The following is a 19287-nucleotide window of genomic DNA, read 5'->3' as shown; positions in this document are numbered from 1 at the left end:
TCTAGTCTTGTAAATTTAGTTATTGGTGGGACATTTGAATAGCCTAAATGTAACGTGATCACCATGTTTTGAATATAGTTTATCTAATACTGCTCTTCTGAAATCAATGTTATTGTCATCCAAGTCATATTGACTGACAGTGCAGGGTTCTGCAAGAGAATAAAAACAAGGAGTGTTTTTGTCAGTAAGAAATATGACAAAAATCAGAATAAATGACAGAAATAATAATGTACATGAACTTTTGTGAAAATGAAACAAATTGTTATTAGCTATATATTACATGTTATATACAGTAATAATAACATGTTGTATTCAAATTTTAAACCTTTAGAGCTCGATGTAGATATTGTAAGTGAGAAATAGATTACTGCTTTGTATAAACCGTTTGTCTCACACATTAATCCTGTTTAGATGGACGAAAAATTTACTTAGACCACATATAAGATTTACTTATAAGCATCTACTTTGGATTCTCCTTCTCATAATTTTCAAGAATTTTAATTTTGTTAATTCCCTCTCGGGTAAATTAAAAACTTTACAACAAAAAGTTAGAAACAGTCCATGTTTTAGTAAAAACAAAGTTGTTTCATATTTCGGAAATTCTCCTGGTTTTTATGAGGATGTTTGCTGACAAGGTCAATGTTTGCCACTTTAGGGGTTTTAGGTCTTAACAGGTAAATACAGAACTGTATGATGACCATCCAGAATTTTAATCTGAAAATTATTGCAGTCTTCTGACAGTTTTCTTAAATGTTTTAACCATGTGGCCAGTCTTTCACAGAATAACACACCCCATCTTTACTTAAAGACTCAGCCTCCTTGGGATGTTCTTTTCATGTCTGAACATGTAATTGATCCGTTCCTAATAAACCTGATTAGTTGTAAAATGTCCTACTAAATTAGAATTGATTTACTTTTTGCATAAAATTGTAATGTGATTAAAAGCAGGATCATTATGCAATATTTTCTTTTATTGTGTATAATTTGGCAATTATTGATTTTATTGCCTTCAGTTATCTTCAATATTTTAGCATTTCTAAAACATTTATAAAGTACAAGTTCTACTGTTGTGTGTCATCAAATATGATCCACTTTATAAGCTGTGTATTTAAAAGATAATATGATGATAATATGGAGCTGTTTTTTACTCCTAATACAATTTTTCTGAAACAGAAGTGAAATGGAGCATTGAGTACAAAGATTAATTCTACCAACATAGAATTCTCCCAGAATGAAATATTAGACATGTTTTAACTGCAACTTACTGAGACATCGCATCTCTCCAGTCCAGATACCATCCTTGCATGTTTTGTATGGTTCACCCTCCATTATGTGGTAAGCTTGATATCTGTATGCAACTCTCTCGTTATGTGAAAAATGACTTCTGCTTTCTCCATATTCAAGGACCGGTGGTCCCGAACAACTTGAAGTACCTACAAAAATGTCCCAATTATCACATTTCCACTCAGAGTCTAAATCTTAGACGTCAGTCCCCAGTTTCACTCGACACTTTGTTTTCAAAACGAGATGTCGGCTCTCTCTGTCTCTGTTACAGGTATGTTTGAATAAAACACCAACAACAGGAAGGAAAAAGACTGAATGAATGCTGCTTGAGAATGAATTACAAAACAAACAAATAAACAAACAAACTGATCATTACAGATTTTTTTCTTCTTTTTATCCATCAGAAATGTGCACATTTCTGGTCTTTCAACAATTATTTGTTTTTCTGCAATTCCATAAAATCCAAGCAGACAAGTGAAAATTAATTACTTGAAGGAAGAAGAAGAAATTTGGCTAGAAACTAAACAATGGAGCAACAATAAACTTATGAAGTCTTAGTGTTGCTGTTTGTACTTTTGTGTCCAAAACTAATACAGTTTTCATCAGAATATGTTAAGTATGAGCAGTATAGAGGTAGCGAGATATCTAACATATTGCGCTACGATGCGTTCTTCATCTCTTCATTGCTGGTTGGTCTGTTTGCTTTCACACTGTCAACGGCTCAGGGCTCATTTCACGTGGACCAAACAACCCTAGCATGAATACGCTCTAAATGTAGACTAGCCAGGTGTTACTGAACTGAAGCGGGTCCCTCAGGCATTACTTTTCAGCAGACTACATTGGAACTTTTACATCCCTCACCAGACATCTCCAAAACCATTCTCAGCTTCACTCATGTGACCTTTATGTAACACCTACGGATCGTCTACGGCTTACTGGGCTCAGTGTAAGGTTCGACTACTGGAGCAATAATAAGTATGTAGTGCATTAATAACCACAGACCAGGGAATAAATTTGAACTGCCGGCTTATTATATTAATTGAACACAGAAAATGTATAACAACACTCTGACATACAGCTGACACACAATTTCAATCCACTTCTCTTTCAAGCGAACTTTTCCCTTTCTTTCCAAGTGATTTAGTTTATTAATCCTGTTTAATTTAAACCTATTTTTTCTCTGGTTTAAAGGATAATTTTTTTTCCAACCTAGGTTTTTTTCTTGTTTGCACTAAGTTCACGTTCTGTCTTTTCTCTAAGTTACTCAGCTTTATTCTGGATAAAGTTTTAGTTTTAGTTTCAAGTTCTAGTTGAACTCTTTCTTTAAATTTCAACCATTCTCAATTTTTTCTTTTGTGGTACCCAACAAAAAAACTGCTTATAATCACAACTCAGATAACACCATTACAGCATTAACAGATATGATTAACAAAACAACAGTAAATAAAATTTACAAAACTCAAAAGGATTCAGTAAAAGACTGAATAACCTTGTTTATCACAAGTATTTGTCCCATTAACTGTCAATCCTTTGATTATCCCGAACGGTTAATCCAATGTCTGTGAATCCACTGCAGCTCTGCATAAAGATTTGGATAAATCCTACCAGTTCCTGATGAAAACCACGCAATGCCCAGGAGAGGCGCTTGGCTTCTGTATGATGCACGGTTCACGGAGTCTTTGGGTGGCTCGCCACCTTGTATCTCGAACATGGAATCCCACTCCGGTACTCGCTCAGAATTTCCAGGCCAAACCTTAATAGCCGAGTCCCGTCCGGCAACATACACAGTGTAAAACGTCACCAAGTCACGGACAGGATGAAAAAAAAACAACTGACTCCTCTCAGAGTGCGGAAACAACTTTAAGTAGACGATTTTTTCTGTTCTTCTCCGTGGTTTTTTTCTTTTTTTTTGCAGCTCTGTAACAACCGTCTGTCCATCTTCCTCGTTCAGAAAGAAAAAAGAAAAAACAGGAAGTAACTGAAACAAATCTGGTTGGCAGTGGCGCACATGAGTCACGCTGCCATTCGGCCCTTCAAAATAAGAGTCTCAACACCCTTTTTTTTTTTAGCTATTTTAAATAATAAGAAAAAGAAGTAATAACATGAATTCACACATTTTAACCACTTTCTTCAGGATTTTAAACTCATTTTAAACATTACATCATGAAATAAAGCATTGCTCACCGTTTTAGTTATTTTTTCTTTTTTTTTCTTTTATCTATTTATGGCTTACAATGCATTTCTTTAACGACTGTTTTATTAACAGGCTTTTATATTAACAGGGTTTTGTAACCAAGGTTACATTTACAACTCATGAGAATTGTGTGATACAAACAAGTCTGAGCTGGAAACGACCCAAAGACTGAAAGGATGAATGACCAGTGACCACATGACACAACGACTCACTTTTAAGAACATGTTGATTATGAGATTGATCTAAAAGTGCAAAATAAAGTCTTGTTGCCCTTTTCTTTAAATATCTTACATTCTTCTGGGAAGAAATAAAAGCATTTTGCTACGTTACCATGGTTACTCTTCTCTATTTGTGCACAGCTGAACTGGGTGAGAAGATAGTTAGCAGCTATGAGCAAAGTAAAGGTGGAAATTATTTTAACCAGTAATCTTCCCGCTACAATGAAGAGACCAAGTATGGAGAGGTTACACTCAAACTGGTAACAAAGTTATGGATTATGTAGAGCTTGAATTTTTCTGTGTATAAAGTTGATCTAAAAGTTTGATGGAAAGGCACTCTAAATCATGTTGAATCAATGTAACCTCCAGTTTAGGTCAACATACCAGAGCAGGTTGGGACGGGAGAATTCCACTGTCCAGTTCGCAAGCACTCAATTTCTCTCGAGCCTCTCAGCTCGCTCTCCTCATTGCACTGGAAGCGTAATTTATGTCCAGGTTGGATTGGTTGATTCAGCAGTGGAAAACCAGATACAAAGAGACGAGGGTCCATCACGCCAACTTCACAAGTGGGATCTTAAAAAAAAACCCCAAAAAACAAAATAAATAAAAACAGATCAAACAGATTTTTTCTTTTTCTTTAAAGGTTAAAAATAACTTTGTGTGTTTAGATACCCATTATAAAAATGCAATCAGCAGCTTCAGTCGTGGGTTGTGAGTTTCCAGTCTTTGATTCTCCAGTGTTGTTGTTTAGCATCAATTTATTTATCTTTTAACTGGGATTGTAGATTCAGACTCCACTTATTTGACAGCTAATAAATGACATGACTAGAATTATACCTGAGTTTACACACAGGTATTCAAATGAATATTTATGTTTACATTTGTATATTTTTTCATTCTTTTATCAACTTATTTTTTCTTTTTTTATTGTCATAAACATCATTTAAAAATTCACATTGTTTTTAAAGTTGTAGAGCAGCCAGCACATCAGCATATTCAAACACTGGAAGAACCAATCTCTATTTTTTTTATCTCCTTCAATATCACACATATTCGTAAATATCATTACAATAATTGTTTATTAAAGGACAGATTAATATTATTTTTTTTTATTATATTATAAAAAATAAATACAGAAATATCTTCTTTATAAGACTTCAGCACACTTTGGATGAAATAAAACTCACATTTTAAAACATTTGTTTAATGTTAGACTTTGACTTATTACATAGTGCAAATCAGTACCATTTTTCTGTTGATTTGTTAATGAAACTCAATAATCTATGCCAGTGATGTCTTGAGATTTGAAATATTTTCTCTTAAGAAGAAAATGACATCTGTTTAAAATATCCCTCCATCTCATGTACCTGCTTGATCCAATTCATAGTTGCAGAGGGGCTGGAGTCTATCCCAGCAGTTATCAGGCAGCGTATAACTGTAGAGAGTATAGAGGCAACGTGCACCCTGGACATGTGACCAGTTCATCACAGGGCCCACACTGACACAGACACCCACTCACGCTCACTCTTGGGGTAAATTTAGAGTCACCAATTAACTGAACATGCATGTGTTTGAATTGTGGGAAGAAGCCACAGAACCCTGAGAGAACGTATGCATGCACAGAGAGAAAGGGTAAACTCTCTTTAGCAAGGCACCAGCTGAGACTTTAACCAGGAACCTTCCTGCTGTGAAGTGACAATGCTGCACAGTGTTACACTTGGACTCCGGGGAGACAAGGGGACGTTTAACAGATTTATTGACAGAATGGAATATTGCAGATACACATACAATAACCAACCGGGACGTGAGGAATCTGGAGACAGAACGGGAGTGAGTCCTTGAGGTGTGTGGTTTAAGGTCCGACAATGAGAGACTGAACTGGTGGGGTATATAAAGGACTGGGGAACAAAGGAAGACAGGTGTGGCAGGTTGACTAGATTACTGATGAGGATCTGGAACTGGTGTGGAGGATCAGGGAAGTGAGGAGTGAATGGAGGAGTGGCAGGACAGATTGTAACAGTACCCCCCCCCTCCAGAAGGCCGGATTCCAGACGGCCTGGGAGGACGACAGGAGGGCGGCGAAGACAGGAGCTGGAGCCCTGGCGGACGACCACAAGGGGGAGACAAAACACCCAAAACTCTGGTGGGCGTCCAGGAGGACGGGAAAACCTGGACCGGATCCTTGGAGGACGCCCCGGAGGATGAGCAGGCCAGGTCTGGGACCTGGGAGGCCGGACTGACCAGGGCCGGGTCATGGAAGGAGGACGACCCGGAGGACGAGCAGACCAGGGCCGGGTCATGGAAGGAGGACGACCCGGAGGACGAGCAGACCAGGGCCGGGTCATGGAAGGAGGACGACCCGGAGGACGAGCAGACCAGGGGCTAACCCCTGGCGGACGGGCATGCTCGGACCGGAGCTCTGGAGAACAGGTTGGCTGGATCACCGGACGCTGAGCAGGCATGGACCAGAGCGGCGGCGGACGGGCAGCCTGGATCTCCGGCGGCGGACGGGCAGGCTGGATCTCCGGCGGCGGACGGGCAGGCTGGAGCTCAGGCGGACGGCCTGAGGCATGCACGGGCTGGAGCTCAGGCGGACGGCCTGAGGCATGCACGGGCTGGAGCTCAGGCGGACGGCCTGAGGCATGCACGGGCTGGAGCTGGATCTCTGGCAGGCGCGCTGACTGGAGCTGGATCTCTGGCAGGCGCGCTGACTGGAGCTCTGGGAGGTGTGCTGACTGAAGCTGGAATGCAGGGAGGCACACAGACTGAAGCTCGAGCGCAGAGAGGGGTGCAGACAGGAGCTCTGGAAGACAGAGACATGTTAATAATAATTCTGGTGGGCGACCGGGAGGTCGCACAGACAGGTACTGAGTCTCTGGCGGGCGACCAGGAGGTCGCACAGACAGGAACTGAGTCTCTGGCGGGCGACCGGGAGGTCTTCCTGCTGTGAAGTGACAATGCTGCACAGCTCCATGCAACCCAAGGTTGCTACTTCTGGGAGAAAGAAAAGCATTTTGCAAAGTAATATTTTTGTCTTTCTGCATTCCTCTAATCTTGCAAAGTTAAATTGGATGATAAAATATTATCTAAAGGCTATGAGTAGAGCAAGAGTGGAAACAGTTTTAAGCAGTAATAACTTCTACACTCACAGACCACCAAGTATGGAGAGATAAAACACTCACTGATAACACAGTTGTGTAGAGACCGACTTCTTTTTGTTAATAAAATTTATGTAAAATCTAAATGTAGAGGCAGTCTAAAAAAGAAAGGAGGTTAGATGAACTTAGCCCCTATCATTGTTGAACATACCAGAGCAGGTTGGGAATGGGGAATTCCACTGTCCAGTTTGCAAACACTCGATTTCCTTTGAGCCTTTCAGTTTGTACTCATCACTGCAGAGAAAACGTAAGTTATGTCCAGCTGTGATGGGCTGATTCTGAGGTGGTAAACCAGCCACAAAGAGATTACTGTGTATAATGCCAAATTCACATGTGGGATCTAAAGAAAAAAAACGATGACTTAATGCAAAGCAATATTAGCTTTACTTGTGTTTATTTGGTGGATTTGTTTGTTAAACACAATATTTTGTTCAGTTCATTTTCTTAACGTATTAAGATTTTTCGCAGTAAAACTCAGTTCAGCTGTAAAATGACATTTACTGCAAACATAAGAAATGACTGTAATAAACATATATACAATTGGTTTATACATATAATAATTAACATGTATTATAAATGGCGCTGTGCGAGCGGCTGCGTGTTACGGCAGCTCTGCCTCCTCTTTTCCTTTTTTTTGCGTTTTCTATTGTTTTTAGACATGGTTTTCTATTTTTCTTTACAGTAGTCAGTACCAGGTGCAATTCTGCACATGGGAAGCCTACTTTTATTACTTGTTTATTTGGACTTCTGCTTCTTTTGGCACTTTTCCAAACTTCGGTGGGGGACACCTTTGGTTTCAGCAACAGCTCCATTGTTTACACCAGGGAACAGCTGTTGGCTCTGCGTGGCACTGCTCTTCCCGGAGATTCCCACGGAGATACGGAGGAAAAGAAGAGGCTGTAGATCAGGAAGAAAGCTCCAGGAGAGGAAACGGAGGTACAGGCCATATTTACCCTCTGTGATTATGGGAAACGTTCGTTCCCTCTCCAACAAGACCGACGAGCTCACGGCGCTGACTCGACTACAGCGGGAGTTCAGGGAATGTAGCCTCATGTGTTTAACGGCTGAATGGACTTATTCCGGACTTTTTGATTTCCCTGGATGGATTCAAATTCACATGTGGGATCTAAAGAAAAAAAAAAAGATGACTTAATGCAAAGCAATATTAGTTTTACTTGTGTTTTTTTGGTGGATTTGTTTGTTAAACATAATATTTTGTTCAGTTCATTTTCTTAACGTATTAAGATTTTTCGCAGTAAAACTCAGTTCAGCTGTAAAATTACATTTACTGCAAACATAGGAAATGACTGTAATAAACATATATACAATTGGTTTATACATATAATAATTAACAATGTTTCAATAATTGAATAAACCCAGGAATTTAAAATAAATCATTTTAAAGTCAATATTTTACATGTTTTCTCACAGCAATGTAACAACTATGCACGTGTGACTTCCATACCATTTTGTTGTAAAGACGTCTTCACATTCAGCCACAGGACAAAAAGCCAAAGACGGAGACGTAGTTTCATCATGAAAATTCAGATTTCTGAATGTTTAAAAAAACTTCCTGGGATACAATCTGTCAAGTTACTTTCTCCACGTCTGAGTTACACAAAATCCTATCTCTTAAATTTTTAGCAAGAGAAATGGACACGCCCCCCCCCCCCCCCCCCCAAAAAAAAAAACCACACACACGCATATTTGCACACACAGTTGCTGCACCAGCTTGTGTCCTTGACATGTTTATGCAAGATTAAATTCAAATACGGTTAAAGCTCGACTGTTGTTCCTAATGGGAAACTTTATTTACAGACAGCTCCCCAAACAAAAAAAATTATAACAGCAAATTATAAAAACCCCATTCACATCAACAAACAGGACTTTCCAATAAAATCACCAAATAAAATCCACTGTTAAACAAAAACAGCAGACACAATATGATCCTTAAATAAAATAGCAAAAATAACTTAAGTAGTAAAAGTTTAACGTTACTCATGGCCAGAACGAGTAAGAAATGATTATGGGACAATTGTTTAGAAGAAGGAGAAAACCCTTTATGTCAGTGGAGTCTGAAGTATTGTTTCAATTGAAAAACATCCACTGTTACTACCTATCACTGCAATAATACATTACATCTGTGACACTGTCTTAAGATCACACAGTCCTCTTGAAGTTGTCCTTTATTCACTAATTTTATTTTAATGTTAATGTTTTACATTTGTCCAGGCAGCTCATGTCACTTCCAGTTAGCTCAAGTTTTTACTGCCAAAAAACAGGGTCATCACAGCAGCACAACACCCACACAATCTTGCTTAATCAATGTTTTGCCCTTTGTTACACCTAAACTCAACTTCACTGAACTGACTTAATGTTGAACTTTTTTTGCTGCATCAACTGGAGGAGTTAATTTATATATTATAAATAATGGAAAAATGAAAACTGTAAAGCATTCCTATCTATCTATCTATCTATCTATCTATCTATCTATCTATCTATCTATCTATCTATCTATCTATCTATCTATCAATAAAAGCCAAAGACATTAATATTGTAAGCTCAAGCTCTAAGTAATATCAGGAAAATACATGTAATCACATTTTAATTGAAAACAGTAGAAAAAGAAGAAAAATCTGTTATTGTCTTCTAATAAATACATTTTTTGTATAAATACCTGTGTTAGTCATCCCTCTATCAAGCTATTATCAAGTAACATTTGTTGTGTTATGAAATTTTATTTATTAATCATGAAGAGACAAAAAATTCAGCACATATGATTTTATTAGAATGACCACACACAGCAATGAATCAGATTATGCTTTGCTGTTGGTTTTGCTGCACATTTTAATTAAGATGAAGTCACTGACGTCTCTGGCAGGTGGGAAGGGTCATCTCACCATCATTACACCTCTGACGCATTAGTACATCACCGACACGTTCAAATCCTCGTTTACAAGTGAATGTAATGTGATCACCATGTAGTGAATATAGTTTATATAATACTCTTCTCATGAGATCAATGTTATTGTCATCCAAGTTATCTTGACTGACAGTGCAGGGTTCTGCAAGAGAATAAAAACAAGGAGTGTTTTTGTCAGTAAGAAAAATGCAAAAAATCAGAATAAATGACAGAAACAATAATGTACATGAACTTTTGTGAAAATGAAACAAATTGTTATTAACTACATATTACAGGTTATATACAGTAATATTAACATATTCTATTCAAATTTTAAACCTTTAGAGCTCGATGTAGATATTGTAACTGAGAAATAGATTACAGCTTTGTATAAACCGTTTGTCTCACACATTACTCCTGTTTAGATGGATGAAGAATTTACTTAGACCACACATAAGATTTACTGTGGCATCTACTTTGGATTCTCCCTCTCATAATTTTCAAGAATTTTAATTTTGTTAATTCCCTCTCGGGTAAATTAAAAACTTTACAACAAAAAGTTAGAAATAGTCCATGTTTTAGGCAGTGACAGTCCTGTCATATTTTAGAAATTCTCCTGTTTTTATGAGGATGTTTGCTGACAAAGTCAATGTTTGCCACTTTAAGGGTTTTAGGTCTTAACAGGTAAATACAGAACTGTATGATGACCATCCAGAACTTTAACCTGAAAATTATTGCAGTCTTCTGACAGTTTTATTAAATGTTTTAACCATGTGGCCAGTCTTTCACAGAATAACACACCCCATCTTTACTTAAAGCCTCAGCCTCCTTGGGATGTTCTTTTCATGTCTGAACATGTCATTGATCCGTTCCTAATAAACCTGATTAGTTGTAAAATGTCCCACTAAATTATTATTAAGTGTTTCAATTAAAAATAGACTTTAAATAGTTTGCAAATCATGGTATTTTAGATTAGATTTACGTTTTACATAAAATGTAAATGTGATTAGAAACAGGATCAATATGCAATATTTTCTTTTATTGTGTATAATTTGCACTTATTGATATTTTTTGTCCTCAGTGATCTTCAATATTTTAGCAACATTACACATGTGAAGATTAACAAAATAATTTTTACTTTGTGTTCTACTGTTGTGTGTCATCAAATATGATCCTCTTTATAAGCTGTGTATTTAAAAGATAATATGATGATAATATGGAGTTGTTTTTTACTCCTAATACAATTTTTCTGAAACAGAAGTGAAATGGAGCATTGAGTACAAAGATTAATTCTACCAACATAGAATTCTCCCAGAATGAAATATTAGACATGTTTTAACTGCAACTTACTGAGACATCTCATCTCTCCAGTCCAGATACCATCCTTGCATGTTTTGTATGGTTCACCCTCCATTATGTGGTAAGCTTGATATCTGTATGCAACTCTCTCGTTATGTGAAAAATGACTTCTGCTTTCTCCATATTCAAGGACCGGTGGTCCCGAACAACTTGAAGTACCTACAAAAATGTCCCAATTATCACATTTCCACTCAGAGTCTAAATAATGATGAAAAAAATGGTGTCACACTTTAGAGAACACTTTACCAAAGTCGCATTTTTATTGTGTAAGGGAGCAAACAGCTGCCAAATGTCTCATAATAACCTATATGCATAGTAATGCATAGTCTGACTCTAGTTTGGAAGCTATGTAAACAAAATGTTGCTGTTGAGCAATGCAGGATTTTCCTCAGTTCTCAATTCTTCCTGCAGTTGGAACTGCTTCTTGTGAACAAAAGTTATACTCGAGTATTTTTTATTGTTTTATTTGGATCCTTATTAGCTGCAACAAAACTGAAGCTATTCTTTCTGGGGTCTGACACATGAAATGTAGAACATTTTCAACAATTATAAGCTAACATAAAGATATATCATAGAAAAAGAAAATAAAAATTAAACTAATCCTGTGACACACTCAACTATAAATCAAACAATGCATATTCATACATTCTATAACACAGCATCAACAAATTCAATGTATAGTTCCAACTTTAGCCAATGACCAGTTTTTCTAAAATATTTATTTATATATTGTTTATATTATTTATTCAATAATGATTAACTAAATGTAATATGTATCCTTTTAAGAGATGTTTATTTACAAGCAATTTAAATCCTTTAATGTTTATTGTTTGTCAGGCGAATCCCAGGAAGAGTCGGACACAAACGCAGGTAACAAGTATATCGAGCTTTAATAAAGGTAAACACAGATGCTAAGCAGAATGCAACCATAAGGCAGAATAAAACACAAAGCACTAGTCCAGGCCTGGGGCTTCTGTAGGGAGAAGACCAGGTGTACACTGATTAGTGATGTGTCGGTCACGAACGATTCGTTCAGTATGAACTAATCCTTTATATGACTCGGGAGTAACGGGTCCTCTCAGTGAGCGATTCGTTCATTTTCATGCGGTACCTCCTCTCGCCACATGGCAGGCAGCTGCATGAACTCAGTCAGTAGGTCAGGACAGGAAACAGAAATGATTCGTTCAGGACTCGCTCAGGTCTGTCCTCAGGTCCTCGTTCTTTTGTCACGTGACAGCCAGGCTGCTCAGGCATTTGTGACAGACAGCTCGGGCTGCACGGTCTCGTTCTCGTTCTCGGTCTCGTTCTCGTTCATCATTCAGGCTGTTTGGCGAGCAGTACGTTCGCTCTCGGATTGGTCTCTCTAATTCTTCTCTCTGTCACGTGACAGGCAACTCGGTCTTTGAACGGGTCTTCCTTCGTTCGTTCACAGCTCAAGCTGTATCAAGCTCAGCAGTACGTTCGCTCTCGCCTCGGTCTCTTGTTCATTTGTCACGTGATAGCTACCGAGTCACTGTTGCGCTGTTAAACAATGGCAGGGAGGATGTAGGACACAAATCACTTTATTGTGGTGTGTATTTGCTTCCCTACGTTTTCACATGGTTTGAATTGCTTGTGGCATTACCAGTAGTTTTGTTGCCTTCAGTATTTACTGCTTGAGAATGGCAGACTTTTTTACAACGCCACCTGCTGTAAAAATGAACCACATGATTCGTTCAAGATTCGTTCCCTTTACTGTTCGAGAGTAAAAGACCTGGGTTAGTGAAAAGAGTCGAACTTCTCATCACTAACACTGATGATGATTGTGATTCACGGCAGGTGTGTCCAAGATGTCCGAAGCTGAGGTATTGTGGGTATTGTAGTGTTGTGGCCAGTGATCAGAACTCAGGTGAAGAGGAGTGCATCCGAGAGGAGGGCGCAAGCATGACATTGTTATGTTAAATCCTGTGATGTTTACATATTTGGGAAGTGAGTTCCATACCAACATACCTTTGTAGATTCCCGTTATTTTTAATTTATTTTTTAATATAGTTTGTATTTAGCTTTGGCAGTGAAAAATTACCTCTGACCGGCGCCGGCTCTAGGCCGGCAGGTGTCCTTGGCAAACAGGAGTTTTGCTCCCCAACCTACGCGGCAAAATGCTTACCTAAACTGAAGCTACATGACTCAGTCGCACACATATTGTAACTAATGTACAAATTCTTGTTTCCTTATTAACAAACAAAATAAAGTCACACTTAAACACTCTAAACAAACAACTACAAAAATGCTAAATAGCACAAAATAAATAACATTTAGGTAAAAATAAATAAAGTTTAGTGCAAAAGTCCAGGGCAAAAAAAGGCCCAAGTGCTAATCCTAAAACAATGTAAAACGGTGCAATCAAAATACACACAAACTATAAAAACTGCTACAATAATGATAAACAAAACAAAATAATGCCACTGTGTAAAACAAAAAATCAATTAAGCTATCAAACTTTATTTTTACATATATACGATGTATATATTTACATCGCCCTGGGCTGCCCGGTGCCCCTGCCCCGTCGCGCCGGGGGTTCCGGTCTGGGGATCCCTCTGCTCTGGACCGGGTGGGCCGCTGCTCTATCTGCTTTGGCTGTCCCGGGCTTGGTACTCTGTGGATCTGCTTGGCCTTTGGGGCCTCGGGTTCCCCCCGTCCCCCGCTGATGCTTCGGGGTGCGGCGTGATCGCGGCCCCCTTGCGGGTACACATTTCCTCCCTTTTGCATGGCCACACATGCATATTAACACGTGCATGCTCACAAACGTGCTCGTCTCTCCATCCGCTTCTCATTAGATGTAGCTGATGTTTGTGTGTTGGTACGTTCATCTGCAGGTACGTTTGATGACTATTGTCATTTTTTTTTTTTATATTATCATCATTCTATCTTTCTTTCGGTATCATGTAGTACTGTGGTAGTTTATGTTGTTGTTTTTTTGTGATATGTTCTGGGCAGCATAGACAACTGTTATTTCCACATTTTAATCCTGCCCTTTTCTCTCCCTTTTTTTTCTCTCTCTCTTTCTTCCTCTATCTCCCTGTCAGGTTCGGCACTGACATATAAGACTAAAGAAAATAAGATTACAATAAAAATAATAAAAATATCAAGGGCAGCCATGTATATAACATGTCTCCCTTGGTAGAGCAAATCTGTCAAGCAAAATATGGCACACAGATCACCGTTCTGTATGTTAGGATGCTGGACAGGACAGGGTACAAAAAAAAAAAAAACAAAAAAAACAAACAAAAAAAAAAAAAACTTTATTTTTGAAGCATGTTTCACATGTAAGTTGTAACACAAAGTTGTTTAGTTATTAAGATAATTCCCTCGTGCCCTTCCAGCCACCAGGCCACCACTCAGAGAGACAGTCTGTCTGTATTCAGTCATCTTAATGATATTTCTGCATCGTGCATTCAGTGTTCTTCATTTAGATCTGCTTGCTACAGATCCAAATATTATTTAATAATTGTTAGATAAAAAAAAACATTCTAAAACGTAATAGTACTGCAGTCATTATTCTTTGTTGAAGTAACTTACATTCCTCTCTGAGAGCCTCTGGTGAAGACAATAAGGCTGAGGCCTCCTCAGCCTGTTGTGGCTGCAAAGGTTTTCTCAGCTCATCTGGACAAAAACAAATTTAAAGCATTACTTTAAATTTTATTTTTATATTATTTTTTAGTAGTAACATTAGATAGCAGTAGCCTACCCTTACAATGATTACAAGTATTTGCAATAAATACTTCATTGCAAATACAATTAGAACATTATATGTCGTACCAAACCATTATTTTATATCATTTTGACATTATGACATGCATGTTTTCTTTTTTTTTTTTTTGTTTTTTTTTTTTTGTTTTTTTTTGCATAATATAGGTGGTACTTTAATTATTATGTTGTTCAGATATTGTTGTTACGGTGCATTTGTGTTAGCTAGCGTTAACCCACTGTCGATGTCAAAATAAAGAGTTAACTCACGCTGCTTTAATGTTCAGTAACTCAGACATACCTCTACTTTGGGCTTCGTCTTCCTCTTCCTTCCTACATTTTCTGTAAGCAGGAGACTGTCCTCCTCCGAAAAACGACCACATAGGTCGTTTGTACCAGCGCCGAATTACGACCACCTTTTACGTTTTAAAGTTTAGCGACCTCTAGCGGTCGAGTAAATATCGGCAGGCTTGTGTCTCAGGAAAGACGTCACCAAATGAACCTTGACCTTCATCACCAATTTCATCATTTCCTGATTGAACGTTGTAGCATTGGTAAGTCCGACACGTTTATATTTAAAGGAGTTTTACTTGATATTACTTTCATCTGTCTAAGAAAAATGGTTTCTACACGGTATAATATGTGATAAAATGGCTAAATCCATAAAAATTAATGACTCATTGATCGCGTTTATGTGAGTCCAGGAGATTTTAGTTAGCGGAAGCGGCTAGTTTTTAGCTAACTAAAGTGTCCTGACTTAATATCAGGTATAGCTCTGCTGATATTTTATATTGAAGTAAGCTATTACTTGTAACTCTTACGTATCCGAGTTTGTTTAATTTGATGTTTCAGTTGCTGATTAGTTGTGAATAATAGAAAAGACAGGATTTTACCAATAAGATGATAACGTTAGCTCACAAGCTAATGTTCGAGCTAGTTAGCTTAATGACCGGTCCACCTCAAATAACATGCAAATCTGAAGGTGCGTAGCTCAAAACATAATTATCTTGACCAATAACACACTGACGTTACTGTTTTACCGAGTCATTATTACCAGGAGGCAATATAGACTTGATAAGTGTTAAAGAGAGATAACTTTTTGTCAATGGGGTTAAACTAAATTCTATGACCAAGCAGATTCTGTAAGCTGTATTGCCATTTCTGTCCGCAGTAAACAATGTTGTCCTGTATTCAAACTGTATTTTGACCATTTTGTGTCTGACTTAAATTCTATAAACCCATCCCTTCAATAAGGGTCGAAAATGTGAAAGAAAATTGCAGGTGCAGCACTAGCTGGATTTACAGTTCAGAATCAGGTCCATGTTAATTGTTATTGCTGATTTAATGGCTAACATGTCAGAACCCCATCAGTGGTCAAGGATCAATCTTTGACAGTCCATAACCAGTTGATACAGACTCTTGTTTAATTAATCTACTTTTCTTTTACTTTTGTATGCACAACTTAATCCTCGTAGACTTGTTTGTGGTTATTCACTTTGCATTTAGCTAAATGTTCATTTCAGTGGCAACAAACAGAAGACAGTAGTAGTTGCACAACTAATCCTAGTTCACCTGTTTTGTTTGATGTTGTTTCTGTTTTTCAGGTCTTTTGAACATCAGTTAATTTCTGTGCAATCCAACGGTTCTTCTAAGAACCAGTTTTTCATTTCTTCTACTAGTTTCTCTTTCTCTCTTAGCTTTTGCTTTTTGTGGTCGTGTTTCTGTCTTTCCCTCTATATCTTTCTACTTTGACTTTTTCCATCCTTCTTTTTTTATTTCTCCTTCCCTTTGTCTGTCTCAAAATGGCATCTGAAAACTTCAGACAGTGGCTTGAGGAGGGGAAAGCGTTGGCAGATGAGTTGGAAGCCAAAAAGGTAAGATTTTTTTAGATATTTTTCTCTGTGATTGTTCTTACCAAATTTTCTCTGGAAAAAATTTTGTGCACACTTTTTTTTCTTTCTTACTTTTAGCCATCAAAGAAAAGGAAACAGAAGGGAACCGGAGGCTCCAATGTTTCCTGGAGGACGAGGGACCATAATGGGTACATAGTACCAAAATTCATCAGAAAGAATCGATCTGGTCAGCAAAATATTATAGTTCTGATTATAAGTTGATACTGTTGGTCAGTATTAACGTTTCTTTCATCTTTGTAGTTAAACACAGGCGCACTATGGAGGTGCCAGAAGTTGAGACCTCGCAGATGGATGAAGTTCCTCAAGAGGTCACAAATCTTGGTATGCATATTGAATTCTGTCAGCTCAAATAGAGTCAAACTTAATCTTCTAGTTTGGAAAACATTAAGTACTTATAGGCATCTGAATATTGTATGTACTGTAGCAGCCATGTATATAATGCAATAGCTGTGAAAAAGCGATATAGATTTTTTTTGTTTTATTAAAAAATATTCTTATGGCTGTCCTTTTTACATTTTTTATACCCTATCAATTTAGATAACCATCTTCAAACACTGAGAGACCTGCTGAGTTCGGTCACCGTCCCTGCATCAGCAGAAGTTGAGGAGACAACAAGCATGTCTGTGTGGACCAAGAGGCAGCTGACCACAGAGAGAAAATTCAAGGCTGCAGTGCCAGAGCTCCCGAGTTGTATGCTGGCCGCAGAAAGAGTTCCCCATCATTGCTGTCAAAAGTGCAAAACAGTCAAGGCTGTGGTCAGGTGCTTGGACTGTGTTCCCTCAGGAGTTCAGTTTCTCTGCGCAGGATGTGACTCAATTGTCCACAAAAAAAATGTATTTCATGACAGAGAAGTCATGATTGACCATTTTTATAAACACATTCCTCCCACATCCTTAGTGAAGATGGATGAAAGCGGTCATTGTGAACTGGTTGAACAAGGTGTGTTTAAAAAAATGTATTAGTCCATAAAATCTACTGCATATACAGTGGTACAGTATAATATGACCCATGTCTGAAGTTTTCTGTAACTGTTAAAATTTTTTATTTGAATACTGGTATTTTTTTCTGACATTTTCATAACTATAGTATGTATGCTGCCGATTCTTCCACCAACACAAATCTGCTCCTGTGGCCCAGACCAAGAGTATACCATCTCTCCAGGAAAGCAGACTGTCTTGGTGACTATCAATGGTATGTTGACACTTCCCTCTACTCTCTGGATACCATCACAGGCCGATGATGGCTTACTATTATCACTTTGTCCTGTTTTGTAAGGATACTTTTGAAACGGTATATGTTGTTTTGTTTTGTTTTTTTTTTTTCAGGTCCATACAATCTTTGTCTGCCTGCTGTGTATTGCCCACATTGCTCCTGCAAGTGGACCCCAGGGATCAGTGACCTGATTAGTAGCCGATACTGGCCAGCAACAGCAAGCTGCCAAATGCTGTTCAAATTTGATGTCTTTGCATCATTTGAACACTTGGTCAGATGTATTATAGCCCTGTTCATAACGTGGTTGTAATATCACAGTTCCATGACAACAATCCATTAATTTGTTCGGGAACTTTTTGTATCCGTTCCATAGCCCTAATCCACACCCAACAGCTTTACCCTTACAGTAAACCAATATTTAACTACTCGCTTTATGCCAACTTTCAGCTTTCATTTCCACAGGTGACATAAAGGTTGTAATAAAATAAGGAAATTCCTCTTATTTAACAGGACAGATGAACAATCTCTTTTTGATGGCCTGTTCATTGCACAAGATGCCCAAGTGTCTGCCTTTGTGGATCAGACAAGAAGCCAGATGACGATTGTAAGGTTTTATCCAACCACCTACCCCTTCGTCTTTATTTTTTACTTGTCTCCGGGCTACATGTAACAGTTTGTCTCCTTTCAGAGAACTGGTCATGATGTATGTGGGCCGGCAACTTTTACTGCAGGGCGAGAAACCTCCCAGAAGTCCAGGGCCAAGGTGGACGAGGAGGGCCTGGAAATTGCCGTTTGCAGACACGGAATCTTGCTACAAGGCTTGAATCACTACCGTGGAGAAATTTATGCTTACCCACTGTTCCTGCAGAAGGAGTTGGCTCAGGCTGCAAACATCAAATTCTTTTGTATGGACCTCACTTGCAGGTGATCTTAACCCTTACCATACCTGAAGCTTGAATCGGTTTTTTACACTGTATTAACTCATTTTAGCTTGGCACAACAGGCCTAAAATCATACCTTTGGGACATTATGGCTGTAGAAAGTTGATATGGCTTATTTGGTATCACCTCTGTGTCCAGCAGATACAAGGTATTATTAGCATTAGCATTTATTTTGCTACATGTTTGTCTGTGGTTGGTAAGAGAGTTTTTACTGGTGACCTCCCCCGATTTGTCTCCTTATCATTATGTCAGTATGCACCCCAAACACTTAAGTGGTTTTCTCATTACAGGTATTGGCCATACTTGGAGAAGATGGCAGAGAAGTTGTCAGAGCTCCAACCACTGACAGAGATGAGGCCTTTTCTGTCTGTAATGCATGC

At 38.2% G+C, this 19287-nt stretch overlaps 1 protein-coding gene across 1 annotated transcript; it reads right to left on the bottom strand.

The window, feature by feature from the left end:
* Window positions 1–8491, bottom strand: LOC121652539 (E-selectin-like). The gene is made up of 5 exons (XM_042005348.1): window positions 8320–8491; window positions 7006–7194; window positions 4081–4269; window positions 1266–1433; window positions 1–149 (listed from the first exon to the last, which is right to left on the bottom strand). The coding sequence occupies exons 1-5, from the start codon at window positions 8390–8392 to the stop codon at window positions 16–18; spliced, it is 753 nt and encodes a 250-aa protein (XP_041861282.1). The 5' UTR covers window positions 8393–8491; the 3' UTR covers window positions 1–15.
* Between the last annotated feature and the right edge of the window lie 10796 nt (window positions 8492–19287).

The sequence above is a fragment of the Melanotaenia boesemani genome, chromosome 14 (genome assembly GCF_017639745.1).
Source record: "Melanotaenia boesemani isolate fMelBoe1 chromosome 14, fMelBoe1.pri, whole genome shotgun sequence".
Lineage (NCBI taxonomy): Eukaryota > Metazoa > Chordata > Actinopteri > Atheriniformes > Melanotaeniidae > Melanotaenia > Melanotaenia boesemani.
Note: the sequence above shows the minus strand (reverse complement) of the source record. Positions and strands in the feature narration are given on the sequence as shown.

What these genes read in the sequence shown, in the direction of transcription:
- LOC121652539 (XM_042005348.1), bottom strand. Translation starts at nt 8,392, where the DNA reads ATGATGAAACTACGTCTCCGTCTTTGGCTTTTTGTCCTGTGGCTGAAT. An exon ending in GACGTCTTTACAACAAAATG is followed by an intron (nt 7,195 to 8,319) that starts GTATGGAAGTCA and finishes TTTTTTCTTTAG; the next exon opens with ATCCCACATGTGAATTTGGC. An exon ending in TGGAGAGATGCGATGTCTCA is followed by an intron (nt 150 to 1,265) that starts GTAAGTTGCAGT and finishes ATTCTCTTGCAG; the next exon opens with AACCCTGCACTGTCAGTCAA.